Raw genomic sequence first — 26,786 nt, forward strand, 5'->3', positions numbered from 1 at the left:
ATCGGAAGATAAGCGGATACGTGCAGCAGAATCCGGTGTTCCAACACTGTAATCGACATCCGAAAAATCAAGAGTCGGATCGAAATGTCGCATTAGGATAGGATTGAGAATTAATCAGCATATATTTATTAGCTTACCACTGAAAGCAATGGACCTTGCTTGAACTTGTCATGGAATGAGAAGGAGAGGGGTTTAGGGTTTTCCCCGGGCCCCCTGATGAAACCTCTGTAATAACAATTAACAAAGCAGAGAGAGATACTCAGGCTCGATGAATTAGATCATTGATGATGAAGACAAATCCCAAGATTTTACTCGGAAAGAAGGAGATGGGATAGCAGTGGGAAACACTTACACGAGTGAAGCCGAGACAATGGGTGTTCTCCGTGTGTCATAAATAGCGATTAAGCCCTTGTAATTGTCATCCCCTCCCTTGTATGACACAGCCAACCGCTCGCCCGAACCATCCCAGGCTATCTTCTCGATTCCCTCGCTGCATTTTTTGTCGCTCAAACATCCAGTTATTTCTCAGAGGGGGTTATTAGCAATTCAAGGAAAGGAAAGATATTGTGAAGGACAGTTTATCTTTAACGACAATAAATATATTTACCTCCCAGTCAAAGAAGCAATCTCGGGCAAATCAACGGGTAAAAGGTGGGCATCTGAAAATATGTTTCAGCGTTAATAGGGATCTAACTGATAGAGATCAAACCTTGGATTTGCATACCTAACGATGGTGGCTTTGATGAGAAGTGAATAGAACCCAACGTCGAAGATTTGGAGAACGCGATCAGGATTAACCGTCCCTCGGGATCCCACGTCGCTCCCTATCAAGAAGAGAGTATTAGAAATTCCGTCCATTTATACAGTTGAAGAATGATTTTTCATGTACAGAGTTTTCAAAGGCAATGCTCTCTCGACATAAATCACATCATTCTGTAAAGTATCTTACAGTGACAAAGCCAGTAGACGAAGACCATGGCTCAGATGTCCATGTGTTTGTCTCCCACAGGTAAAAGGTTCCATCACTGCAATCCAGAAACAAACAATAGTAATAGCTTAACATATATCCGACATGGATTTTCTACATTTGTAACCAGACAGAGAATTGCTGTCCTACAACTTTGCTGCAAAGAAGTAATCCCCTGTAGGTGACCATTTAAGCATTGATATACCACCAAGTCCACGTCGAATAGGTGTCCCTGCCCCTGGAAAATACGTAGAGATCATTTCAGAAGCTTAGAATTCAATTCAAATAGGCAAGATACATAATCTCATCATTACTCGAGGAGTAAAGTTAAATAACGGTATTCTGATTAATCAATGGAGACTAGTCACTGATATGTTACAAGCCGAACACAGATTCCATAGATTTTCATACTATTCAGCATTCTCCATTACCATTGTAACTGGACTGTTATGAGCAAACATCTTAGGAACAAATTTTAGCAACGATGAAACATGAAAAGGGCAAAGAAGTGAACTTGGCTATAGAAAGGAAAGCATTCTAAAGAAACTCCTGTAAATTAATCTTTTCTTACCCTGAGCAACATCCCATATGGTAAAAGACGAGCTGTCGTATGAGGCTGAAGCTAGATATGTGAAAAGACGTCATGGAATAACATGATGAACAAACTAAGGGTTCCATGATGTGAACAAGAAACGAAATCAACCAATGCACTCCAACAACAGTTTCTCGTGAAAAGACCTCGAGTTAAGAACTAAGGAAATAGAAAGAAATCTTTAGCCTTGTGTAATCAATATGTAAGGATATCTTCCACAGGGACTCCATGACAGAGCACTTATCTGCTCATCATCACCACATCGAAGAAAATCCACCAAAGTCCAGCGAGTTCCAGTTCCCCGAGAGATACTTCCTGTCAAAGAGGAGCCACGAGATCTGACCAATGCCATGTTACCTGGATAAGAAGCAGCCCAAATGCATACCCCTCCCCTGATTCAATGCAAGAGTTGCCACTGGCCTGGTGACTTTTTCCTTTTATCATTAAAAACAGGCAAACACAAAATCACAAGACAGAAAAATTTTACACACCGACAAGCTACCGAGAGAGATTTTCCACCATTGGGCCTCCAATCAAGAGCTTTAACATTCCTCTGGGAATCGCTTGTCAAAATGCAAGGCTCTTTCTCCTCTGCATAAAATAAGAAGTCAGTGTGTATCCGATTTTCTGAACCACATGCAGCAGAAGCTGGAATAAAAACATAAAAACCAGACCCTTGTCCTCGTAATCACGGATTGTAACTTGACTTGGACCAGAAATAAAGGCAATTGTGTGCCTGTGTTGATGCCAACTCACTCCTTGAAGATCAATTTCTGACAACAGCCTCACCTACGAAATATCGTATAGAGAGATTATGAAGTTAAACGAAGCCATGGCTTTATTCTAAAGCTACAGGAAATGCCAATCTGATATCTCACGATTGAAGATATCCTGAAATGACATATAATAGCATCATTCCCCAATGTACAGTAACTATAAACGATGAATAATTAGTCCTTCACCAAACACTGTTATGTATATCTTCCACCATTTATACAGATGAACGATAACAATAAGAAACCATATTGACAAGGAAACTAATAGAATCTTACATCAGTGGGATGTAAAAGGCCTTTAACAGCGACTTGCAGCATCGCCACCAGACCTTTCCTTTCAACACTTCCCATGTCTCCTCCCTCATGTTGTTCATTTTCCCTGCTGAGGGCTAGGTCCCAACTCGAAGGAAACAGGATCGAATACCATTCCCTGCAATAAACGAACCCAGATTTGGAAAATATCATAAACCAGACTAGAAATCGTCAATACAAACCTGGGTAAACGCCATTCATACGCCTGAGGTTTATATGAAATTGACAGAGAAAAAACACATTAAGTACGTACAAGAAGCTTTCCATAAGTCTCCTCAGCTCGACCGTCAGACAAACTCTGAGCCGTGACTGCATTTCGTACATCCGATCATGAATCCATCAGCTCAGAAATTCAAATCCCTAAACCCAATTTCCCGATAGGCATTTCGAAGACTACACAAAAATGGGTAGCACTGGGCGCGCGAAAAGAATCACTTACTCAAGTCTCTGTTGATCTCGCAGACGGTAACCGATCCGGGATGAGGAAAGGAAGCCATTATTTACGGCCTGAAACTTGATATCAGGTTGATACGCACTGAAAAGTGGAAGTGACCACCCAAGTGTTTCTGGCTCCAAATCTTAGCGAAAACTTCTAAGCTGAGGCTCAATCACTCGATGAGTGTAGAATTGTCACCGGATCGGAAGGGGAAGCGGATGAGAGCGATGGCTCGTCGTCGCCGGCAAGCCGGAGAAATGAGACGGAAAATGGGGTGAGGAGGCAGTGAACCGGGAAAGCAAGAAATTAAGGGTTTTGAACTTTTTAATTCCGACATTAAATAAAATTTCAAAAGAAGCCCTTAACTTTTTTAAAAACGTATAAAGCCCCCAGAGTTCTTAAGTTACTTTTGAAAGCCTCAACGGGAAATAAACCTAAAGTAAACGCCGTTAGATTGTAATGACGTGGCTAACGGGACAGAGTACCGAGAAACGACGCCGGCTCCAGACCAGACCACACTTAAACGGTGTCGTTGCCCAGCAAAAACTTTCTCCCCATGTCCCGCTTCTTCCTCTCCAGTGTTTTGGGGTTCCTCTTCGGTCGGCCATCGATAGACTGCCAAACAGTTCTACTCTGTTGGAGGTCGGTTTGGTCGCTTTCTCCTTCGGTTTCGCATCCCGGGGACAGATTTAAGGTTTCGGTAAAGTTGCATCTGTGTCTCATCTATCTTTGTTCGTTGTAATTGATTTAGGGTTCATGGCAGGGTTTAGTGGGGGAAAATCACCCAAATAACCCACTTTGGGTCGCATCTATTTCAGTGTACACCCGTTTAGTGGATTTAGCGTTCTGGGTTTCGGGAAAATAAGGAGACGAGGTCAAATATTTCTTCAATCGTGAAATAGACTTCACTATCCCAGTGGGTTTTGCTTTTCATTCGAAGCTTTACTTCTTTGATCAATCGGAGAAAAGGTCAAATGTTTCTGCTGAATTGTGCTTGATTTCAGTTCTCTTCTACATCAATTCGAGAATATATACACTTCTGTCGAATTCTGGACTTTGGGAAAACAGCTAAGTTGTTGATTTGAATTCTGCTATAATTTGGCACTGCCCCCAGGCAAAGTAGTTCGCAGTGGATAGATAAATATTTCAGGTCTAGCATGCATGAAGAGAATCTGTTCAATTATTGGGTCTTTTCCCGGATTTCTTCCTCTCTTGTTTGAGGAAATTTCTGAGAAAATGTATCTCGTGGTAGATCTGAATGTGGATTAGAGACTCTCTTTGATTGGTTTTTGGTGAAGAGTTTAATTGATCAATGAAAATCAACCTATAGCGTCTGGTGCTTTTTCAAGTGAGATTGGTTCATTTCCTAGAGGAATCAACCTGAGGGCAATTAAGATTTTCTTGAGTTTGGTCAATTTCAGGTGAAATCCTTCTTGGGTTCTTTCGTAAGTGGGTATACTTTTTGTCTCACCTGTTTCCATATGTTCCGGGAAGCTCCTCCAGGGCAGCGGAGTCAACCAGGGATCGCCCCTAAGGATACTTGAGACGGATCAGGAGGAATCCATGGCATTATGATACACCGTAGTGTATGCATGGAGATACGTGAGGAGAGCCAGTGACTTGATTCATGGAATTGATGATGATGATGCTGATGCATATTTATGTTTGAATGTGCTGCTTCTCTGCATTTCCTGTAGGATATGATTTCTCTGAAAATCTTGAGATACACTAGTATTAGGGAAGTTGTAACTCAGCAACATTCCATAAAGTTGTCATTTAGCCCCTTTCATTTATACATCCAGAGGAGATGGCTAAAGCCTGTAGATTCGGCACAAACTCGGTTGGAAAACCGAACAAGGGATCATCGTTTGGACAAACTCATCGTCCACCACAGGAAACTGAAGATCATCCTTGAAATAGAGAAATTCATGTCCTGCAAAAAGCGTGGCCCATTTGTGTCTGTACAGCTGATGTCTCGTTGGAAAAACGTCGTTGGCTTGAACATTGGGGTTGGAGCCTTCATCCGCAAATACCCTCATGTCTTTGAGTTATTTAGTCACCCTGCCCGGAGGAATTTGTGTTGCCGGATGACAGATAAGATGAGGGCTTTGCTTGACGAGGAAGGGAATATTATTAGAGCATGTGAAGCGAATGCAGTCATGCGGATAAAGAAGTTATTGCTGATGTCAAAAAATAGGGTTCTTCATGTTCATGCATTGAGGTTGATCAGGAGAGAGCTGGGTTTACCTGAGGATTTTAGAGATTCGATTTTGGCCAAGTATATTTCAGATTTCAAGTTAGTTGATCTGGAAACTGTGGAATTGACCGATGCAGATGAAAGTTTGGCTGTGGCTAATGTAGAACAATGGAGGGAGAAAGAATACAGAGAGAAATGGTTGAGTGAGTTCGAGACAAAGTTCGCATTCCCTATCGATTTTCCCACGGGATTCAAGATCGAAAGGGGTTTCAGAGAAAAGCTAAAGAATTGGCAAAGGCTTCCTTATGTAAAGCCTTACGAGAAACATGATGTTAGAAAGGGTCATACTCGTGGAGGGGTAGAAAGATTTGAAAAGCGAGCTGTCGCTGTCATTCATGAGCTACTGAGCCTAACAGTAGAGAAAATGGTTGAAGTTGAAAGATTAGCTCACTTCAGAAAGGATCTCGGGATGGAAGTCAACATCCGGGAATTGCTCTTGAACCATCCCGGCATTTTCTACATATCTACAAAGGGCGGAATTCAGTCTGTGTTTCTCAGAGAAGCCTATAGCAAGGGCTGCTTGATAGAGTCAAATCCAATATACAACGTGCGAAGGAAACTGTTGGACCTCGTCTTGTTAGAGCAGCGTTATACCAGAGAACTGCAGACTCAAGACGAAACTCTGGATGAGGAGAGTGATGATTGTGAAGAGGAATGGATGAAAGGAACAAGGGATGGAGACTGGGTCTTACCGATTTTAGAGCACGAGGCTGACTCCTTCCCCGAGTAAATAACTCGAGAACAAGATCTATGATTGGAGGGAACTCTGGATGATGGTTAGCTTCCATTCCTTATTACAGTTTCTCTACTTTTTTTGGTTTCTAAACCCTAGACAGAAATGCAACCAACTCTAAACAGTTGTATGGGTGGAAGAAACTCATATTTCCGAAGAATTTGGAGAACTAGTCTATTAACGGGCTGTCACAGCGTTTGTAATGTCTCGTTCTCGTGCTTGCCCTTACGCGAAAGTGGTAATCTTTCCTGAAGCACAATGATCTTGGCCAGGTATTGTTTTTAAAAGTTCATTGCTCTGTAACTCTGTGTCAGTTCGAGCCTCCTTCTCAGCGCCCATTACCTCATGTATATCTTATAAATGTCTTTTCGGCTTGCTAACTCTCTGTTATTTTTCCTCTGTCCGTTCCTTGTTCAGGTGATTTGCAGGTCCCCGAACGAAGGCTACGAACTCGATATCGATATTCCCGAGCTCTCTCGGTGGGAAAAGGAAGAAAAACCCTGTGTTGAAGTCGCTTTGGATGTGATGACGGTAACAAGCAAAGCCATGGATTGTACCATTGGGAGCAGGACAGGACCACATACAAAGGCAGAGGAGACTGGCCATGTTTTCCCAAGACATGATTGTGAAGAACATCCATCCTTGTGTTCGAGTCATCCATTAGCGTATCCCGACGTAACAATACCAACATCATATGAATCTGAATTAATTCGAATGTATAAACAAAGCTTTTCTTTCTTGCTTCAACTTAATATACGAAAAATTGGGATATTTAAACTTTGGTTATCTAAGAAATGGTCGGATATTTTTTACTTTAACTCGTCTAAATTAAATAATAGAAGTCCAATTTGAAACTAATTGAAGAATCTAAAATTTTATTAATAAAAATCAAATGTAATGCGGATCTAATATAAAAAAAAAAAAAAAATTTAAAATTAAAAAAGAAATTGATTTAGTAAATAACAGTAATTCGAAATAATCATTATTTGTCAGGCCCAAGGAAGCGGCCATTGAAGCGCCACGAATTCTCTCCTCTCTTCAAATGAGAGAGCCGGAGATTCTTTGTTCTTCCAATTCCCATTCCGTATACCGACACAGGCACAGGCTCAGGCTCATATCCGTATCAATCTCTGATCAGTTGAGATTTTCCGAAGATTCCTGGATTCGTCAATGGCGGATCACTACCAGGTCTTAGGCGTGAAGAGAAACGCCACCAAGGAAGAGATCAAGACGGCGTTTCGGAGATTGGCGGTGAAGTATCACCCGGACAAGCACACGCGGTCGCCGGAGCACGTTCGAAGAAACGCCATGTCCCGTTTCAAGCTGGTCTCCGAGGCCTACGACGTCCTCAACGACGATCTCAAACGCGCGTCCTACAACGCCGCTAACGATTCCGATTTCCTCCGCCGCACCGGCTCTTCCTACAGAAACCCGTACGGGAATTATGGCGGCGGAGCGAATGGTTCTTCTGGCTATGGATATGGTTACTCTGCGAGTAATCATCATCGTCACGGCTCCAGCTTCAGTAGCGCCTTTGAGTCGTTCTTTCATTACATGAGAACACGGGCGTTTCTCCTCAATCTTGCTTTTGCTGGGTAATTAGTAATTTCTGCTTGAACTCTTTTTGTTCTGTCGAGTTTTCCTTCTGATAGATTTCGAGAATTCTGCTGAAATTGATGAATTTATCCTTGATTTTGCTGTTTATTATGCGAAATTCTCAATTGTATATCATGATGTTAGATTCGCCAAGAGCACGGGTCATGGCAACTATGTCAATCGTGTGGTTTAGCTAGGGTTCTTAGTTTCACCATGCCCTTTCTGGTTAAGTACTTCGTAGTTATCGAATTGCTTTAAACAATAGGATCTGATTAAAGATGCTGATCTTACATCCCTAATCGTCATAGTACTTCGTAGCAATCCATTTATATTATTGCTTCAAGCAATAGTATCTGATCCTCATATCTAGTGAAATCTGGTAGACTTTTCAGAAACTTGGGTTCTTAGAATTGATTTCAGTAACTAATGTGATTTGATTGGATGCCTCATCCTGCTGATTATATATCTGATCATTGTGGGGTGTGTTGGTTCTGATTTCTTTTGAGCAACTTGCGTGGCATTCTGGCTCAAGCGGTCTCTAATGTTTTTTTTTTTCATTTTCCAGTGGATTATATTGTGCGTTTTTAGCGATCGAAACAAGCGGAGAAACTCTATGGAGAATGCGTAACTCGGGGGTAAGTTGCTATTGAATTCGAGTCTCTAATCAAGTTTTTTGCTATACACGGTACATCCCTATCCAAGCTCATGGCATATTCTTCTGCTGAATCCGGTTTTATAAAGTTGGGGAAAATGCAATGAATTGGACAACCTTAGTGTGCATTGTCCCAATATGTAGTGTAAAACCTCATATAAGAGATTCTGATGAAGTACTTTGGGAGAATTCAGATCAGGTAGATGTCGGGGTTAGGCCATTGAATAGTTGTTCTGAAGCAATTACCATCCAACCTATGTACACACTACTTGACCATTCTGAAAGGATGATCTTATAAGAGTATTATAAGATAGATATGTCGATGTGTTAGCACTGCAACTATTAACAAGAACGCGTTTCCAGAGTTTGAGTAGTTGGAATCCCTTGAACGGCTTTGGAGGACCGTTCTCCCTCCCGCCACACAATTTCACCAAAAACCTCCATAGGCTTTTATTAATGAAACAAAACTCCTGTAGTTAGAGGCGGCTTGTTAGGGGTGGGCACGAATAGGGATGCAAAAACGAGTCCGACGAACCAGCTCATTACGAGCTGAGTTTGTCACGGACCAGCTCGATCGACCTGCGAGTTGGGTCGTGAGCCGAAAAAGAAATTTCAAAAACGGATCGTAACCGGGCCGAGTCAGTCCGTTTTTTCAAACGTTATCTTACGAGATTTGGGTTTTCACTGCGTGTGGTTTTTTTTTTTTTTTTTTTTTTGGTTATATTTGTTTCAGAAATCATTTGAAGAAGCGATGGAAGCCATGGAGAAAACAAAGGCACACAAGGATGAAGGGTGAGACAGCAGATGTGAGACAGCAGATGAAACCAAATCCAAAAGGTACCTTCTGCTTCTACCACGCATACAAAATCTCAATCATCTGAAAGAGAGAAAACGAGTTGCATGCTTTGATATTCGCGTACATATGTTCGGAACGCAATGCGTAACGCATTTCTTTACCGTCTCCGTATTGCAATGACCCATCTCCACCGCCATGACCATCATTATCATCGCCATGATGGCCATGACATTGCATGTTTTCTTCATCGTTAGAGCCATATATAATCAATGTGTATATATATACGCGATCTTGTTCTTCTGTGTTTTTTTTTTTTTTTTTTTTTTGGTTATATTTGTTTCAGAAATCATTTGAAGAAGCGATGGAAGCCATGGAGAAAACAAAGGCACACAAGGATGAAGGGTGAGACAGCAGATGTGAGACAGCAGATGAAACCAAATCCAAAAGGTACCTTCTGCTTCTACCACGCATACAAAATCTCAATCATCTCTCGATTTTATCAAAAACGAAACCTTTATCTCTCATTGTTCTTTTGTATCATAATATCATAATATGGTCTTATACCAAAAAAAAATATCATAATATGGTCTTCGTCTTCCGTCTCTTTCAGAGTAAATAAATGTATAATTCGTATCATCAAAACCCCGCCATGTTGGCAAGTGTGTGCTTATCTGTTGACTTGGCCGAGAAACTATCGTTTACTTTGACATTATTGTCCTGACGATTGTTATCATCAATTTCCTCCTCTTACGAAATGATATCCCAAACAAAATATATAAATTACTAATGAAACATATTTTAATTCCCAAAAATAAAAATATGAACAGAGTCGACACCTTAGCCCCTAAGGAAAGAGGGAAAAAGCCTAACACTAAACTACCGCATCACATTACTTTCCACGACTCCAGCGTCGGGTAGTTATCGAGCTCCGCCGCACTCGACTGTATAGAAGTGATCGGTGAAGACCATGATCCCGCTCCCCCGCCGGAAAAACCATTTTCACCCGCCACCGCCAGGTTCTTCTGGTCATGGTTCGACAAAAACGCCGATGTATCGATGCTATCGAGCATCGGGACAACCGATCGGTCCGGCGACAGCTCATTCGCCCGCTTATGCGGTTCCGGCTTCACGATCGGAACGAGAATGTTGTGGGATGAGCTGATGAACTTGGCGCCGGTTACCTGCTGCACCATCTGCCGGAAATTCGCCGGATCTGCTGTTATGAACGTCGTCTGAGATTTTTTCGACGGTCGAGATCGCCGCTTCGGAGGTTTACCAGCAACACCAGCTGGAGCGCCCTTGCGTTTCCGTTTTGTGCCGAAGGAGGAGTCCGGATCGGAGACGTTGGATAGAGTTGACACCGGCGCCGGAGATGGCGATGAGACGGCGGGGGAACCGAGGAAGGCTGTGGGAGAGAGAGGGTCCGGCGGGAGGAGAAATGTGTCGTGGTTCTGAACGGTGGAAATGGACTTGTGGAGAGCTATGGTGAGCAAATCGCTGTCGCGAGAGAATTTCGACTCCGGAAACAGCCATGAATCGACGCCGAAGCTCTGCCTCAACGACCATGGCTCCACGCTCGCTAAACCATCCGATGACGCCATAACCAACAGAGATTGATCGAAAGAGGAAAAGAGGAGAAATTATCAGTGCATTATCATGGAGCTAGGATTTACAGAAGATGAAGTAGAGAAGACGCATACACTCCAGAGAGAGTGAGGGTGAAGAAGATGGGGAGGAAGGGGTTTAAATAGGACGGGGGTGGGGGAGAGAGAGAGAGAAACCGCGTGGTGAGGAGAGAGAAATGACACGTGTACGAAGCTCTGACTCAGCTCCGCTCATCTTCTCTCCCCTTCCATCACTTGCTGTTTTATTAATCCATTAGTTAATTGGATAATGACGTTGCTAATTTTCTCTTAATTAATTTCTCATATTTATGGTGAAAAGAGAGAAACAAAGTGATCATTTTTTCACATAATATATATATATATATATGAACATTAACGCAACAGCAAAACATACCAAAATACGTCATTATATTCATTTCGTTGTTGATAAATCAATTGTATCAAAATAATTAAATACAAATAATTAAATGCTGAAAATATTAAGGCGTGCTGTGTGTATATATCGTGACTTGTGAGACTAGCATTCGCAACAAAATCTCAATTATGTATATGATAGGACCCAACTACTACAGAGTATTCTCCCTTCATCGTTTTGTGTACGAATGTGGTCAAGTATAATACGAATATATTTAACCTTCGTGTAATGTATAAGAGAACCTAACTATATATAAATAAGAATTATTTATGATATATGACCATTTTTATATTGTTACTTCGATATGAATTATTTATGATGAAATCCAATTAATTCAGCATTATATACTAGCGATTCGTATTGTAACCACATAATAATAATAATAATAATAAATAAATCGTTAAAATCATTACGAATTAATGGGATATTCAAGCACGCACTTATACTAGTGTATCGATATAAATACGAGGTGATTAGTTTATAAAATTAAATTAAGAGAGAAGTGAGTGGTGGAGGAGGATATTTTAGTATTTCGGTTTTATTTCGAAATTAGATCATTTTTTTTTTTTAAGTATTGCTAACGCCTTTTAAAGTTATACAGCAAGCACATTTCATAAAAAAAAAAGTTATATTCTATGCATATATAATTATTAATTATATATCCCAACAATACTATATTCTCGAAATGTAAATTAAGAGAAGTAGAGTAACGTGGGTGTCGGAGACTGCATGCATGGATAGAACTATAAAAAGAATGTAGAAAATAATTGACGGTCAAGCCACGTCATCTCTTTACGCGTTTTCACGTCTCCCTATGTTATTTTGGCTCTGCTGCTTTTTTTATTTTATCATTATTTTTTAAACCGTATAATAATATTAATAATTTTATCCTAGATTATAGATTTTAAACTGTAAAGAGCAGAGGCAACTACTGAAATAAGAAAATAATATACGCGACTTTAATCATATTAAAGAGCGTGAATAAAAACAAATGTGGAAATGTTGTAGAACTTGTGGTTTGCAATATGTATTACCCGTTATTTTTCTTTTGGTATATATAATAATCTCATGAATAACAAAATTGTAAACTCTATATTAATAGTTCAATAATCTTTTGGATTACATAGAAATAAATAACAAAACCGGTATTAATTATTAATTAATACTTTTCAAGATTTTTTTTGTAAAATACTTTTCAAGATTGTAGTTAAAGATTTTGTATTGTCAATAAAGCCCAGAAAACGACCTTAGTCAAACGGTACATTTATATCTATAATAATTAAAAGACAACGATAATTTCGGCTTTGTTATAAAAAAAATACTTGTTGATATATTATTAATCTGATCCCTAATCTTATATTAATTACTTCCCAGCTTTTGTTCAAAATAATAATTCTTTTTATCAAAGGTCCTCAATTATAAGACGCAATCGATGACGTCAGTTAGCCGACGTGATCATGACGACATGATGACGCTAATCATAGAAGTTTAAATCCGCTTTTGGGAAAGAAATCAATTTGGTAATTAAATAAACAATTAAATAAAATTTTAATTTTTAAAAAAAAAAAAGACGAGGGTTTTGGAACAACGTTGACTTTGGGGAAGAGGCGGTCGACTCCTTGCACCGAAAGCTTCGGGATTATTCCAAGACACTGACACTCTTGTCTTGTCTCCCCTCTGTTATGTTTTTTTTTATGAAATATGAATTTTATTATCCAAAAATATTTTAAAATTGCGTGCATAAATTTAATTTAATTTATATAATCAAAGAATAAAATTATTAACACAATTAATAAAAATAGTGTAATAACGTAGACTACATTGTTGTAATTAGTATGTAAATAGCAGATTGGGTTGCAACGGTATATTTATTAAGTTAATAATGGTTTATTAATTAATCATATGATCATATAATATGTTTTGATTTATTAGTAACTAATTGTTTTAATTTTCCATTTTTGTCATTTCAAGAATAACTTCTTAATGTAAAATTGACGCAAAACCAAATATATATTTATTATAATCGGTAGACCGTCATTGATTTTGTTTTGTTTTGCGAAAATAAAAATAAACAAACTTAAACTCGAGAGGGTTAGTTATTGCGGACATGGCGGAGAGATGTTGGTATTCAACCATCCCATTCAATTGCGACAAGTAATAAGTGTTATGAGTGGTGTATATTACAAATTTTATTAATTTTAAATCATTATTATATAAAGATTAATTTTTTTCAAATTTATAAAGTTAAGATCCATCCAATTTTTATTTTGAATTCCAATTTAATTTTCATTTAAAAAATGTTTCTATTTTATTTTGTTATTATTTTTTATTTTATTAATATTTCACTAATTTTATTTTAAAAACATCATATTATTTTTAAAATTTACCTCGAATTCAATTTATCTAAATTACATATTATACGATTTGTTTATATTTATTCTTTTTATAGCCACCGCACACGTAGATCACCGGTTTAATATCGTTTTCAAAACATTGGGCCTTTCGTCTCATATTGAGCCTTGGATTCTGGGCTTTGAGCCCAATATATATTTGCTAGCTAGGGTTTAAAATCAATTTGGGGCTTTCCATAGTCGCGAATTGAAATTGGAAAAAGATTCATCTTGTTCTTGCCGTTTTATTTTTCTCCGGGAAAAGATTATTACAGTTACAGGTCGAGATTGGAGATGGGAGAAGAATCGATTCAGCAGAAGGATTCTTCTTTTGTTCATCACCAGACAGCTATTTATGGTTATGCAAATTCTTCAGCTCACGACCAGTCTGCTGACATTGAAGTTGCTGCAAGAAATGCTGCTCTCCGCGAACAAGTAAGAAAACAAATTCGCTGCCCTTTGTTCGATTAAGCCCCATTTCTTTATTATTTGTCTTGGCGAAGAGCGCACTAATCGGGTTTATTCCGTGTTGTGGATTCCAGGAGATTGAAACCCAGAAGATCATACAAGGTCAAAGGTTCTTGTCTTTCCCTTGTTTTTTGTTTTGTTTTGTTTCTGTGTATGTATCCGTGTATGTACCTGTATATGAGGATGTATTACGGACATTGCCTGGAAAAAGTAAATTTTTTTTAGCTTTTTCTTTCTTTTTTGGGTGCTTAATCGGATATTTTCTCGATTTCAGAGATTCTGGGGCTTCTGTGGGAGGAGAATTTAAGGATAATACTGACATTCTTTCACACCGTGCTGACCCAAATGCTCTAAAGGTTCTGAATCCTGCATTCCTATTTGTTCCACCGTGTAGTTGATAGGTTGTGCCTTAATGGCAGACATGAAAATGGAAATGGAATTCGCGATATTGCTTCGGCGATTTCTTATTAGTGATGCAAGGTTGACATGTTCTATTTGATCTGCAGGAACATTTGCTTAAATTCACTGCAGACCATCGAGCAGAAATAGCAGCAAAACGTGGGAAACCCGCTACATCTGGGGAAGGTTAGTCATGAACTAAAGTACTGGATAGTGGATATTTCCACACAGACAGAATATACAGTGTGATTTTTTGTCTCTGGTTCGTCGGCCTGATTTGATTTACTTACGGGAGGTTTTCACCCTGGGAACTATTGGTTTTGTTGTTGTTTGTTTGTTTCAGGTAACATAGATGTTGGAAATGGTTATGGTATACCGGGGGGTGGTGCTTATGCAGCTTTGCAGCCCGAACTTGGCGGGAATTCTGACATGAAGTCTTCCACCAAAGAATTGCCTGAGTATCTCAAGCAGAAATTAAGGGCCAGGGGTATTCTCAAAGATGATCCAGAAGTAGCTGTTCCGTCGTCAAATGCACAAAATGTAATCGTTTCTCTTCACACACATCCCTTCTCGGAGGATGGGCTTTTATTTTACATCACCATCTTTTTGGAAGGGTTCTTACTTGTCTTCTGTGTTATTTCCTTTCTTTTCTCATCCTTTGTATTCTTGATGAATCGGTGGAAGTGTGTTCTTTCGTCTTACCATTTCATTTCTTGTTATTCTTACCTTTATTGTTTTGTTTGTAAATTTTGTTCTACCAGAATTTGGAGACCAGTTGGAATAGACAGACAAGTTTGCCTTCTTCTGCAAATTCGGGTGTTTTGCCTCCCGGATGGGTATGAATCACATAGATTTAATATTCGTTTTCCTCTGGTTCAATGTTTAACGGATTTTATTAGAGCAGGCAAAGATTTTTTTTTCTTCACATTTTCCGTTAAGAGTTCAGATACTTCATGATATTTGCATCACATTTCCCGATCGGCCTTTCGTGTTACTGATAAAAAGCAGATATTAGTTTTTCTTCTTCCTCTTAACGTTTTCAGTTTCTTCAGGTAGAAGCGAAAGACCCTACAAGCGGTACACTGTATTACTATAACCAACAAACTGGAACAAGCCAGTGGGCAAGGCCTGTTGAAGCATCTTCCACGACTTTAAGTGCATCATCATCTTTGCCTCCTGCAGAATGGATTGTATCCCTCGATGAAACCAGCGGTAAGCCATTACTCCTCATGACTACTCTTACCGATGCGTCATGTTTTAATATAAAAAGCTCTTATGTTGTCATCTCCTGTTTTGGCTTTTGCTCTAGCTATCAAACCTTGATCTGTCTCCTCGTATTGTACAAAGTTTTTCAAGTAAATTATTTTTTAGACCATGACAGAACGAAGAAGGGGAAATTTGAGTGGAAATATGTGTCTTTATGATTAAAGTTCTTCGTCTGTTTGATTGCAAACCTGAGTTATGAACCTTTTTACTTCTTAATGATCAGGCCATAAGTATTACTACAATACAAAGACACATATGTCGCAGTGGGAGACCCCAGATTGCTTAAGGAAAGCTTCTTCTTTAAACTCTAGCAATATGGTCCCGACAAATGCCGCTAATGGACAGAACGAGCATCCTTCATTACAGCTTCCGAGATGCAGTGGATGCGGTGGCTGGGGAGTGGGCCTTGTTCAGAGCTGGGGATATTGTGCCCACTGTACTAGGTAGGAATATATTTATCGTCTACCTACACTTGTCAGTTTCTTAAACTGGAGAATGTCTTGCTTAAATTGAAGTGTGCAAAAAAAAAAAAGCATTCTCTCATGGCGGGTCTGCTCTCGTTTACTGGTTCGTGTCCTTAGAAAAGTAGTCTTATATGATGTTTGCTGGTACGTGATGTATGTGGCTAAAGTTGCATGGGCACCAGTACTTTTTCATTGCATCGTTCAGTAAATGTGTGCAACTATATTGTAAATCTCTGTACCCGTTTGATAAACAAGTGTTACTTGAGCCTTCATTAAGAAGTGGTACTTATTCATATAAGCCTTTATTAATAAGACTGTGTCACTGTGATGGTTATATGCAATGCAGAGTTTTTAACCTTCCACAGCAGCAGTACTTGCCGACAAATGCAGGAGATTCTGGTAGAAAGGAGCTGAATCAGAGGTATGTGTCTCTCAGAATTTTCTTTTTGAAAGTGTTTTGCAAGAATCTTCTTTCTCGCCTGCCCTCTTCGAGTCCTGCATAATTAGAATGACATGATCTCGTCTAGGGTTAAAAGAATGGTGTAACGATATTATGCCGATAATTTTTTTTTGTGGACGCTGATATGATCGGGGATTCTGTTTTGTTTGGTTTTTCGATGGTGACTATGATATAAAAAAAAAATCTCCCTTGGCAGCAACAAGAGTGGTTCGAAACCTCCTATGAAAAAGGGATTTAAAAAAGATGGCGGAAGAAAGCGTGCTTATACTGAGGACGATGAGTTGGATCCAATGGACCCGAGCTCTTATTCGGATGCTCCTCGAGGCGGCTGGTATGTACAAAAAACAAAAAACCCTTTTTCACCAGTTCTACTGCTGTTTTGATCCATCTCAAATCGAGAAGTGTATACACACACACACCAAATTATGAGCCATGCTCTTGCTCCTGCAGGGTCGTAGGGCTGAAAGGAGTTCAACCACGTGCAGCCGACACCACTGCCACTGTAATGCTTGAAACCCCGTTATCCCTTTCGGCCTGAACAACAATATTTATAGAGTTCTAAACTTTACGCTGAACATTTTTCTCATATATGTTTTCAGGGTCCTCTGTTTCAACAGCGGCCATACCCATCTCCTGGAGCTGTGTTAAGAAAGAACGCCGAGGTAGCGTCTTCACACACGAGGAAATCATCGTCGTCTTCTCGTTTCACTCCTATTACTAAGCGAGGTGACGGAAGCGACGGTCTCGGGGATGCGGATTGAGTTTTTTTACTCGTTCTCGTCCCGCCGTTTTTTTTTTTTCTGTACAAGCAGTCGTAAAGTAGGTGGGATACCAAAAAAAACTCAGGAACAGGTGTTTATGAAAAAAGGTAAAGAAATGGAGCTAAGAGACAATATTTCATGTAAATGTTACTGCAGCTCTCTTCCCTGTGTTCCCGAAGGCCAGTTTTGTAGATTACATAACTTGTGTTTTGAGCATAGGATAATAATTTAGAAAACGGTCCTTAAGACAGGACAGAATTGGCTTATTCTGATTTCGGTTTGGTTATATTTGGATATAGTTATTTAGGTTTTAGAAAAACGATCTTTCGGTTTTTGTGTCGGTTTCAATTAGAGGTGGACATTTCGCTATTTGGTGCGGTAAATGTTTAGTTTAGTTTCTTTTGAGTCTAAAAATATATATCAATCAGTTATATTTCATATTCGAGTTGATTTCGGTATGGTTTGGTTTTTGTTAAGAAAATTTTCGATTTTTTTAACAAATTTTTCGGTTTTTTAGATTTTTTTTAAAATTCGATTCGATTTCTGAAAATTCAGTTTGTTTTTAAAATTATTATTCATGAATTTTGGGCGATTCGGTTTAAGAATGGTATTATATTTTTTTTAGTTTGGTACGGTTTGATTACGAAAGACCATAGCAAAACGCACTCCCTAATATGGATTGCGAATATCCCAACAAATGCTTCCAAATCAGATCTATCCTAATTTTAAAATTGTAAAGAGTTGGCAACTTGGACATAAATATTAAAAAAATGTTCGTCTTCCAAGACAAGAACATATTGGATGACGGTTCATATATATTTGATCGTTCACTTGCCACAGCCATTGTAGCAGACGCATTGACGAAGCGACCATAATCCCACACAAGCGCCCCGTTTATACCTGTGGGCGTATGTGCATGCATCTGTGGTTGCAATCACTGCAAGACGTACCATCTCTGAAGTAGGTCGAGACGTACCAAGAGGCATGGACAAGAAGACGGATTGAAGGATATGGTTGTTGGAACTGAAGTTCTTGGCCACATATTGCAGATTATGTTACTGAGACTGTGGCAGCTGAACCTAAACTCTACTGACAATTCCTCTGGATGGAACTGAAGTTTGCATACATGCACATGCTTTTATGCGTTCATGTTAGCGGTAATTCTTGCTAACACTGAAGCAGAAAAGAACTTTGATTGAATAGAAAAATATTTTATATAGTTTATATGTTGGTAAATCAATTGCTTTTCCAGGACAAGAACATATCTAAGATTAAAAATGAATTTAATAGGCCATCGGAAAGCCCAATACTGATAAGGGCTGACATCGCTTTCGTCTGCAAAATCTTAAAAGGGTAAATATGTAAATTAACATGGCGCATCAATAAATTCATGCCGAGGGCCGATAATCTCCAAACCCTAGAAGACTCTCCAAGATTCTTTCTTTTTAAAAGATTAAACCGCGATTCCGCCATGGCAAGGAAGAGGAAGCTTGGGTCGAAACCGACCCAGGCGTCGGAGCCTCCACAGAAGCAGCAGCACATGGCGGAGCTACCTCAACAGCAACATGATCAGCTGGAAATTAGGGACGGCGAGAATCAGTTGGACGGCGATGAAGACGTGGAATACGAGGAAGTGGAGGAAGAACAAGAAGAGGAAGTCGAGGATGATGATGATGATGCCGAGGAAGACGATGGAAATGGCAGGGTAGGAGGTGAGAATCTGACGGTGGGATATCGTTCGGAGGCGGATATGTCGGGATCTGGGAACGAGGGAGTTGAAGAAGCCGATGAGCCGATTGAGAATCTCTTGGAACCATTCAGTAAGGATCAATTGGTCAGTCTCCTCAAGAAAGCTGCGGAGAAGCATTCCGATGTCGCGAATAAAATCCGGAAGGTGGCGGACGAGGATCCTGTTCACCGGAAGATCTTTGTGCACGGGCTTGGATGGGACACCAAAGCCGATACACTTATTGAAGCGTTCAAGCAGTATGGAGAAATCGAAGATTGCAAGGCCGTTGTGGATAAGATCTCCGGGAAATCAAAAGGGTATGGTTTCATTCTCTTCAAGTCACGGTCTGGTGCTCGTAACGCGCTCAAACAGCCCCAGAAGAAGATCGGAAGTCGGATGACGGCGTGTCAGCTGGCTTCCATCGGACCCGTGCAGGGCAACCCGGCCGCGGCGGCTGCTTCGGCGCCTGTTCAGCATTCTACCTCAGAGCACACCCAAAGGAAGATTTATGTCAGTAACGTAGGGGCGGAGCTCGATCCCCAAAAGCTGTTTGCGTTTTTCTCGAGTTACGGAGAGATTGAAGAAGGTCCCTTGGGGCTTGATAAAGTCACAGGGAGACCGAAAGGCTTCTGCTTGTTTGTCTACAAGTCCCCGGAAAGCGCCAGGAAGGCTCTAGAGGAGCCGCACAAGAACTTTGAGGGCCATGTATTGCATTGCCAGAGAGCAATTGACGGGCCGAAATCGGGGAAACATCATCACCATAATTCACACAACCCTAATCCTCGTTACCAGAGGAATGACAACAGTGGTTACAATGCAGGTGGAGGTCACGGACATCTCATGGCTGGTAACCAAGCTGGGATGGCTGCTCAAGCGGCACAGGCTCTAAACCCGGCTCTGGGTCAGGCCCTCACAGCCTTGCTTGCGACGCAGGGTACTGGATTTGGATTCAATCCAGCAATTGGGCAGGCTTTGTTGGGGTCTCTTGGGGCTGCTACTGGCGTGAACCCTGGAGCTGCAGGTGGAATGCCTGCTGCTTATGGCAATCAAGCAAATATTACACCAGGGGTCATTCCTGGTTATGGTTCTCCGGCTGGCTATCCGAGCCAGCAACCCGGGCAAGGCAGTGGTGGAAGAGTACAGCATGGTGTCGGACCATATGGTGCTCCTTACACGGGTCACTAGATGTACCCACTCTGGTATATAGATACAGCCCCTTCTTTTTGTTTTCAGTTTACGTGGGCATGAATTGAATGAGTTTTGACGCTGGTATGGTGATCTCCTATCCGTTCCTTTGTTTTTGACAAGGGCTTATTCATTGTGCACTCTAGTTGGTAGAATTCGCAGTGTAGTTGGCCATAACAATTCCGTGATGCCTTTTGACAGTTCTTTCCTTCACCAAACTTTATACGCATTGATTCTCATCTGATGCTTTTTGCAATTTATCGAAATTTCTTATATATTTCACAGTTCTTACCTTCTCATTGTTTGGCTGGTTTCTAAAGGATTTTTTGTTTTGTGCCTTTTGTAGTGTGGAAATCTTCTCATTTTTGTTAATTCGCTGTGCAGATATCACAACACAGTGTTTTAGTATTGGCCTGGTGATTCTTCTGAAGTTTATATGGAGCTGATGCAAATGAAGTCTTTATGTTTTGGATGAAATGTTACTCTTTGGCTCCTTCAAAGGCCAGGCTGTTTAATCGTTAAGGAGTTTTAGTTTTTGTCGCCTTGTTTTTCTCGACCCTTTTTATGATATTCGAAATCGTTGTACTATTTTTCAAATCTTCCGAAACGTTCTAAGATCTTTCATGTGTGTAAAAAGTGCATCTTTCGGATGGACAAATGGTTTCTTTCCGGTGCTACGATTTCTCAGTTTATAGTTTTGATTCGATTTCTCTGTTCGACAATTTCAAGTGCTCTCTGCCTGCATTGCTAAATGTGACCAAAACCTTTCACTTCTCAAGATCTTTGTGTTCCATTCTGTTACTTGCATGAGTTTTGAACTTTGTGTTCCATTGGGTAATTGTGTATTATCCCGATTTCCTTGTGCTTTGATAGCCTGACCCTGATTCCCCTTGCAGGTAGCTGTGAGTGCAGGTTGAACAGCCAATTGTATTTGAAGTTAAAAACTTGGGAAATCTTTAGTAAACTCAATTTGATTTTAAAAATGCATTCTTTTTATCCCAAGTTTATGAAGTGCAGTTCTTCTTTCTTATATTCTTTTCTGGAATCCTAACAGCCTCAAGCTATGGAATTTTGGGTTTATGAACAAAGCAAAATGCATTTGTTTTAGTATTTTTTTTCAACGAATTGTGTTTTTAAAGTTTCAAGTTTGCACTCGTTCTAAAGCTGACAACAATGGACTTGTTTCCTTTGCCCTAAAAGTAAACTTTTGCACTGCATGTTTCTCGACACGTCTGAGGTTTTTGGTTTCGTGCTGCTATGGCAGAGGAAGAAGCTCTTGACGGGTCCTTCGAGCGAAAGGTAAGCACTTTTAAGGCGTTATGGTAATCTCGCACTCGGGATATCTCGTGACCATATACTCTCTCGTGGATCGGGGAGAGATCATATTTTTTCTTCGGAGTTCATTTCAATATTCCCCCCTTCCCCGGACCCCGCTCAACGGGGAGATGCTTTGTGCACCGGGCTGCCCATTTTCATTATTCCCCCTGAAAATGTCTTTTGGTACGGCAACAGCCAGTGGGTGGTTTTCCTGCCTTCGCTGTGATGAAATGGAAGAAAGGTGAGCCCTTTTCCCTTGGGTTAACATATAGTTCTTGGCATGTGGAAAATAGAGTTAATAATCACTTCAAGTCTGTTTACTTGGGGATTCAAAACCTTTCTTTTTAATCAGTTAATAAGAGGGTGGGATTTTAATCTAATGCTTTGTGATGATAAGCCCCCTTGTGTTTGTATAGAAGACATAGGGATGGACGTTTCGGGATTCGATTTGAAATTTTAGTTGTTCGGTTTGAGAATGATTTATTCGGTATTCTAAAATTTGTACCAAATTAGTATTGTATATTATTCGGTTCAGTTTCGGTTTTGTTTAAAATATTTAGATTTCTCTTAAACAAATTAGGTTTTTTGGGAATTTTATAAGGTTCGGTTTCGGGAAATTCGGTTTTATAAAAAATATATTGAGATTTTCGGTTCGGTACAATTCGACTTCTCAGAACCGAACCGAAATGTCCATCTTAAGACAAAGTTAGTTGTTGTCTCTACATCATCCATCCACTGTTCATTCTCACATGCTCATTGAACAATGACCATCATGCATTCATTAGCTAACAATATATATATATATAGGTCTCGTCATCTACATTTTTTCTAGCGAAAATTATGATTTTTTTTCATTTTAGAAGAAAAAAATAATTTTGACTTTTGCCAAAAAAAAAAAAAGGATCTGTAATAAAAACTTAATAAAAACTTAGATGATATTTTTTGAAAGATCTGGATATTATAATATTTATTACAAAATTTTTATATGGGAAATTGTAATGAAGATAAAAAACAAACATAAAAAAAAATTGTACAAACCTTTATCCAATTTTATAGGGAGATCAAGAGATGTTTCCATTGATTATGTAGATATGAAAAGTTGTAATTTTTGGATCAAAATATTCCTATTTTATTTTGTTAAAATTATAATGATAATTTGTAATACAATAAACAATCAAAGATATCCACGTAGACCTAAACCAAAAAAAAAAAACATCATCTGTATATGAGTTCAACGTATGAATAATGATGATGCCCACGAAGGCATTTTTGTCGCAAAGTATCTACACTGTCACTTTCTCAGGCGGAGGGTTCTAATACATACGTTATATATAGAGAGAGAGCAGGTGGGGTCCACAGCGAGATTTCTGTTTTGGGCCTTAATGGGCCTTCATTATTTGTTACCAACGAGGCCCAACATGGCGCACACGGGGTTTCGTTCATGGTCTCGCATTATTTTGAGGTTAGGTTAAATAAAACTGTTTTATTTCTGATTTCAATTCATCAGTTTAGTTATTTTTTGTACAAGTTTTTTTAAAAAAGATTTATGCATTATTTTTTGTAGTGTGTATATATATATATATATATATATAATAAATATTATTTAATTTTTTATTGGGTTATTTTGATTAAAATTTACATCTAATAAATGTTATTTTAAAATTTGATTGAACCAAATATTGCTGTGTTATTCAGCTTGATTGGTATCTCTACGATGGTCGAATGCTACAAACAGTAAATTAAAATGGTACGAAACTGTGGATTAGAATAAAACGAGGAATAAATAGATCATTAAATAGACCTCAGAGACTCCTAGAGGAATGAAATAGGTTATCTAGGGAGTCTTAAAACTAATAAATTTGTCACACTTTTCTTACAGAAAATAAATACAAAAATAAATGTAATATATATGAAATATTAAATAGAATAATTACCCTCCCAAAATACCAAAATTGTCTCATTTTGCAGAAATGACATAGGGAGGAGACTTCACAATATTCCCACCACAACGCCACATTCAACTCTCTTTTTTCCACCATTATATGCATCCACGTCATCATTATTTAATCCCATTATTAATGGTCTAATACCAATCTTTCTTAAATAAATATTTTATTAATAATAATAATAATCCACAAACTTTAAACCCTCTCTTTATCGTATACGCATGTATATAAATATACGATCTCTTTAGGACATAACCCACCGAGAGCACCCAACCCAACAAGTTATAAAAAAACAACAAAAAACAAAACAAGAAGAAAGAAGGCGGCGGGGAAGAAGAAGAGGTGAAGAAATCGAAGGCCAAAGAGATGGAACAAGAGAGTGGTTATTCGGACAAGGTTTTGTACTCCTTCCTCGCCGGAAACGACGTCGTCATCGGCGGCGGAGATCACACGTCGACGACCATGCAGAGCTTCTGCGGCTCATCGTCGTACTATCCTCTGGCGATCTCAGGCGTCGGAGAGACGATGGCTCAGGACAGAGCTCTGACGGCTCTAAGGAATCACAAGGAAGCTGAGAGAAGGAGGAGAGAGAGGATCAATTGCCATCTCAACAAGCTCAGAAACGTTCTCTCCTGCAATTCCAAGGTATTTATACGTATATTTATACTTATATGTATCCATCTGCGTGTATGTGTATATGTGTGATTGAAATGGGTATTTTGTGTTCATAAAGGTTCGGTCTTTTATCCATTAATTAAAGTTTTGGTTTTTGAAGATCCAAAAGAAAAAGGTTTTGAATTTTTTTTTCCACTTGATTTGATGGCCGCCGAAATCATAGCCGAGCGATACTTAATGGTTTGAACTAAAATTTAGAATTTCGTATGTATCTAAGCTGTACAAACAACGACCATTTTGAAGTTAAAAGTCCCTGGAAAAGACATGTATGTATACGTATTTTATGATAAATAAGCGTACACGTACGTATACTATTGAAACTCCATCTACATGATCTGCCCTTTTTAGATTATTGAAACGTGTTTCGAATCATCAAAATCTTCAAGTACTGAGAATATCTGAAAGATGAGAGGGAAAGAAAAGGGGGAGACAAAGTTTAAAGCTTCACGGCCTTTCTGAATTTGTAGGGTTATAACTTTTTCAGGAAAGTTTCCAATCTTTTTCTTCTTCTTCTCCTTCTTCATCATCATTCTTTCCTCGACAATGAACATCATTTCAATCTCTCTCTCTACCAAAGTTCCAAACTTTTTGCTTGCCCTTTGGTCTAATGGCTTTGCTTTGTGTTGGTGTTTCTCTTGCAGACAGACAAAGCCACATTGCTGGCAAAAGTGGTTCAGCGCGTGAAGGAACTCAAACAAGAAACCCTAGAAATCTCCCGCACCGAAACCCTACCCTCGGAAGCTGACGAGGTCAGTGTATTACACTTTGGAGACTACTGTTCCAACGACGGTCGAATCATCTTCAAGGCCTCTCTTTGCTGCGAAGACCGGTCTGATCTCTTACCAGATCTCATGGACATGCTGAAGTCTCTCCAGATGAAAACGCTTCGAGCCGAGATGGCGACACTCGGCGGCCGGACAAGAAGCGTTCTGGTCGTAGCCGCCGGCAAGGAACACGGCGTCGAGTCCGTGCATTTCCTCCAGAACGCCCTCAAGTCGCTGCTCGAACGGTCGAGCAAGCCGTTGATGGAACGCTCTGGCGGCGCCGGTGGTGGAGATCGATCGAAACGACGTCGTGCTTTGGATCGCATCATCATGGTTTAAATCAATGATATAGGGCTTAATAAATTAATAAAAAACCTTTTTTATTTTTATGCTTTGGTTTATCTCCATTAATATATATATATGTATAAGTTGTGTGTGCTGTAAGTAGGTTTGGTACGTGTTTTGTTAGAAGAAAAAGAAAAAGAAAACAAATTATAATATATATATATATATATATATATGGATTTTAGGTTTTCTCTTTCCTTTTTTCCCCTTTTTTCGGTATGTGGAATATCTGGTGAGGCGCAGAAGAATCTAAGAGACAGATGTGATTGGTGAAGTTTGAAGGACATATATACATGCATGCATGCAATACGTATATGTACATGCATATACATATATACGAGAAAAATCGATGTATGTATGTATATGCATAGTTGTGTCCTTGACGGGCTGATGTTTGTAGAATCTTTTGTGAATTTTGGAAAGAAAAAAAAAAGGGTTGTTTGTTTTTCTGTGAGTTTCAAAGTGATATTATGTCATCTTGTCCCCCCTGTAGGTACATAGATGTGTACAAAATCGTATTTTATTGCATTTTTTACGTATAATTTTTCATTATTTGGCCAAAGCTTCATTATTTTAGAACGCAAATTTAGGACATGATTTTGCAATATGGAATCAATCATAATTTTCTTTTAATAAAACTTTTGATATTCAATCTAAATAGAAAACATAATAATATGTAAATCTCAGTATTATGCACATAATATTCCAATAATTTTTTTAAAAAATAACCCACCTTCACGGATTTGGAATACAATCAAGGAAAGAAAATGCACATAACCCATGGCATGACATATAAACTATTTTATATATGCATCTCGACGGTCTAAATTCATTCATCAATACATTACTATATGAATTCAAATTTGATTCCACCAATGCCATGTTGAATTTTAGAGGATTCAATATGGAATTGGTATATTGTTATGGATTGATGAAAAGCACCAAAATGAAGAAATATGCAAATTAAATGAACCAATCTATCTTGTCAAATGGAGATTGGATATAATTTTGTTTTCTATACATATATATATATATATATATATATATAAGATAGGACATATGAATTGACAGAATTTTGTAACGTTGGCGCAACATTATTAATGAATCATATACAATAACCAAATAAAACTGGTCGGTTATATGCCATTTATATGCAACCTATGGATCGGAACTCCAAAATAGAACCAAAGGATTTTTTAATTATAAATAACATATTGATGTCTATTTTGATATATAGTTCGGTAATATGTTTGTCATTGCGTTGTTAAAATTCTATAGATAGAGATTCTTTTCACACGCGCACACACATACGCATATATTATACATATATTGTTTAATTCAATAAATAATTTATTTAAAAATAAAAAAATTTCCTATGGCTTTTTTTATGTGAAGATAATATCGTGGGATTGAACTACCAATTATATATATATATAATGGTTTTGCTTATATATGAGATG

At 38.9% G+C, this 26,786-nt stretch overlaps 7 protein-coding genes across 13 annotated transcripts in view; 5 read left to right on the plus strand and 2 right to left on the minus strand.

The window, feature by feature from the left end:
- Positions 1 to 3,394, minus strand: part of LOC104814894 (aladin) — a 3,602-nt gene extending 208 nt beyond the window's left edge. The window contains 15 exon segments of the mRNA XM_010543157.2: positions 9 to 46; positions 138 to 225; positions 353 to 490; positions 608 to 659; positions 725 to 824; positions 950 to 1,025; positions 1,118 to 1,205; positions 1,539 to 1,597; positions 1,772 to 1,951; positions 2,051 to 2,150; positions 2,234 to 2,348; positions 2,612 to 2,713; positions 2,715 to 2,765; positions 2,901 to 2,956; positions 3,087 to 3,394. Coding sequence (XP_010541459.1) covers positions 9 to 46; positions 138 to 225; positions 353 to 490; positions 608 to 659; positions 725 to 824; positions 950 to 1,025; positions 1,118 to 1,205; positions 1,539 to 1,597; positions 1,772 to 1,951; positions 2,051 to 2,150; positions 2,234 to 2,348; positions 2,612 to 2,713; positions 2,715 to 2,765; positions 2,901 to 2,956; positions 3,087 to 3,144 — 1,301 coding nt within the window. The 5' untranslated portion in view covers positions 3,145 to 3,394.
- A 218-nt stretch (positions 3,395 to 3,612) lies between these two features.
- LOC104814969 (protein ROOT PRIMORDIUM DEFECTIVE 1) lies at positions 3,613 to 6,850 on the plus strand. Of its 5 annotated transcripts, none has more exons than XM_010543467.2 (3): positions 3,613 to 3,783; positions 4,587 to 6,345; positions 6,491 to 6,850. In XM_010543467.2, exon 2 carries the CDS (start codon positions 4,784 to 4,786, stop codon positions 6,068 to 6,070), a length of 1,287 nt encoding a protein of 428 aa, XP_010541769.1. In that variant the 5' UTR covers positions 3,613 to 3,783; positions 4,587 to 4,783; the 3' UTR covers positions 6,071 to 6,345; positions 6,491 to 6,850. The 5 variants fall into 5 exon arrangements, with proteins under 5 accessions (XP_010541769.1, XP_010541652.1, XP_010541811.1 ...); XM_010543350.2 differs by having other exon boundaries at positions 3,613 to 3,777; positions 4,505 to 6,345; XM_010543509.2 differs by having other exon boundaries at positions 3,613 to 3,777.
- A 214-nt stretch (positions 6,851 to 7,064) lies between these two features.
- LOC104815246 (chaperone protein dnaJ 72) lies at positions 7,065 to 9,128 on the plus strand. Its single transcript, XM_010543614.2, has 3 exons — positions 7,065 to 7,668; positions 8,235 to 8,304; positions 9,055 to 9,128. The coding sequence occupies exons 1-3, from the start codon at positions 7,244 to 7,246 to the stop codon at positions 9,115 to 9,117; spliced, it is 558 nt and encodes a 185-aa protein (XP_010541916.1). The 5' UTR covers positions 7,065 to 7,243; the 3' UTR covers positions 9,118 to 9,128.
- Positions 9,129 to 9,725: 597 nt separating this feature from the next.
- On the minus strand, positions 9,726 to 10,841 carry LOC104815333 (calmodulin-binding protein 25-like). Its single transcript, XM_010543724.2, has one exon. The coding sequence runs from the start codon at positions 10,716 to 10,718 to the stop codon at positions 10,002 to 10,004; it is 717 nt and encodes a 238-aa protein (XP_010542026.1). The 5' UTR covers positions 10,719 to 10,841; the 3' UTR covers positions 9,726 to 10,001.
- A 2,914-nt stretch (positions 10,842 to 13,755) lies between these two features.
- LOC104815412 lies at positions 13,756 to 17,548 on the plus strand. Its single transcript, XM_010543813.1, has 12 exons — positions 13,756 to 13,982; positions 14,090 to 14,124; positions 14,290 to 14,371; positions 14,522 to 14,600; positions 14,758 to 14,954; positions 15,176 to 15,250; positions 15,467 to 15,626; positions 15,904 to 16,123; positions 16,491 to 16,565; positions 16,801 to 16,935; positions 17,055 to 17,106; positions 17,204 to 17,548. The coding sequence occupies exons 1-12, from the start codon at positions 13,842 to 13,844 to the stop codon at positions 17,363 to 17,365; spliced, it is 1,413 nt and encodes a 470-aa protein (XP_010542115.1). The 5' UTR covers positions 13,756 to 13,841; the 3' UTR covers positions 17,366 to 17,548.
- Positions 17,549 to 18,764: 1,216 nt separating this feature from the next.
- Positions 18,765 to 22,079, plus strand: LOC104815479 (UBP1-associated protein 2A-like). Of its 3 annotated transcripts, none has more exons than XM_010543998.1 (2): positions 18,765 to 20,293; positions 21,176 to 22,079. In XM_010543998.1, the coding sequence occupies exon 1, from the start codon at positions 18,837 to 18,839 to the stop codon at positions 20,277 to 20,279; it is 1,443 nt and encodes a 480-aa protein (XP_010542300.1). In that variant the 5' UTR covers positions 18,765 to 18,836; the 3' UTR covers positions 20,280 to 20,293; positions 21,176 to 22,079. The 3 variants fall into 3 exon arrangements, with proteins under 3 accessions (XP_010542300.1, XP_010542366.1, XP_010542227.1); XM_010544064.1 differs by having other exon boundaries at positions 21,544 to 22,079; XM_010543925.1 differs by lacking the exon at positions 21,176 to 22,079 and adding an exon at positions 20,664 to 20,985 and having other exon boundaries at positions 18,766 to 20,293.
- Positions 22,080 to 23,773: 1,694 nt separating this feature from the next.
- Positions 23,774 to 25,802, plus strand: LOC104815656 (transcription factor bHLH106-like). The gene is made up of 2 exons (XM_010544182.2): positions 23,774 to 24,187; positions 24,859 to 25,802. Exons 1-2 carry the CDS (start codon positions 23,909 to 23,911, stop codon positions 25,318 to 25,320), a joined length of 741 nt encoding a protein of 246 aa, XP_010542484.1. The 5' UTR covers positions 23,774 to 23,908; the 3' UTR covers positions 25,321 to 25,802.
- The last annotated feature ends 984 nt before the right edge of the window (positions 25,803 to 26,786 follow it).

The sequence above is a fragment of the Tarenaya hassleriana genome, unplaced genomic scaffold, assembly GCF_000463585.1.
Source record: "Tarenaya hassleriana unplaced genomic scaffold, ASM46358v1 Cleome1, whole genome shotgun sequence".
NCBI classification, from domain to species: Eukaryota; Viridiplantae; Streptophyta; class Magnoliopsida; order Brassicales; family Cleomaceae; genus Tarenaya; species Tarenaya hassleriana.

Coding starts and splice junctions, on each gene's coding strand:
- LOC104815246 (XM_010543614.2), top strand. CDS start 7,244: ATGGCGGATCACTACCAGGTCTTAGGCGTGAAGAGAAACGCCACCAAG. Junction 7,669..8,234: donor CTCAATCTTGCTTTTGCTGG/GTAATTAGTAAT, acceptor TTCATTTTCCAG/TGGATTATATTGTGCGTTTT. Junction 8,305..9,054: donor GGAGAATGCGTAACTCGGGG/GTAAGTTGCTAT, acceptor TATTTGTTTCAG/AAATCATTTGAAGAAGCGAT.
- LOC104815333 (XM_010543724.2), bottom strand. CDS start 10,718: ATGGCGTCATCGGATGGTTTAGCGAGCGTGGAGCCATGGTCGTTGAGG.
- LOC104815479 (XM_010543998.1), top strand. CDS start 18,837: ATGGCAAGGAAGAGGAAGCTTGGGTCGAAACCGACCCAGGCGTCGGAG.
- LOC104815656 (XM_010544182.2), top strand. CDS start 23,909: ATGGAACAAGAGAGTGGTTATTCGGACAAGGTTTTGTACTCCTTCCTC. Junction 24,188..24,858: donor TTCTCTCCTGCAATTCCAAG/GTATTTATACGT, acceptor TTTCTCTTGCAG/ACAGACAAAGCCACATTGCT.
- LOC104815412 (XM_010543813.1), top strand. CDS start 13,842: ATGGGAGAAGAATCGATTCAGCAGAAGGATTCTTCTTTTGTTCATCAC. Junction 15,627..15,903: donor ATCCCTCGATGAAACCAGCG/GTAAGCCATTAC, acceptor CTTAATGATCAG/GCCATAAGTATTACTACAAT. Junction 16,566..16,800: donor AGAAAGGAGCTGAATCAGAG/GTATGTGTCTCT, acceptor CTCCCTTGGCAG/CAACAAGAGTGGTTCGAAAC.
- LOC104814969 (XM_010543467.2), top strand. CDS start 4,784: ATGATTTCTCTGAAAATCTTGAGATACACTAGTATTAGGGAAGTTGTA.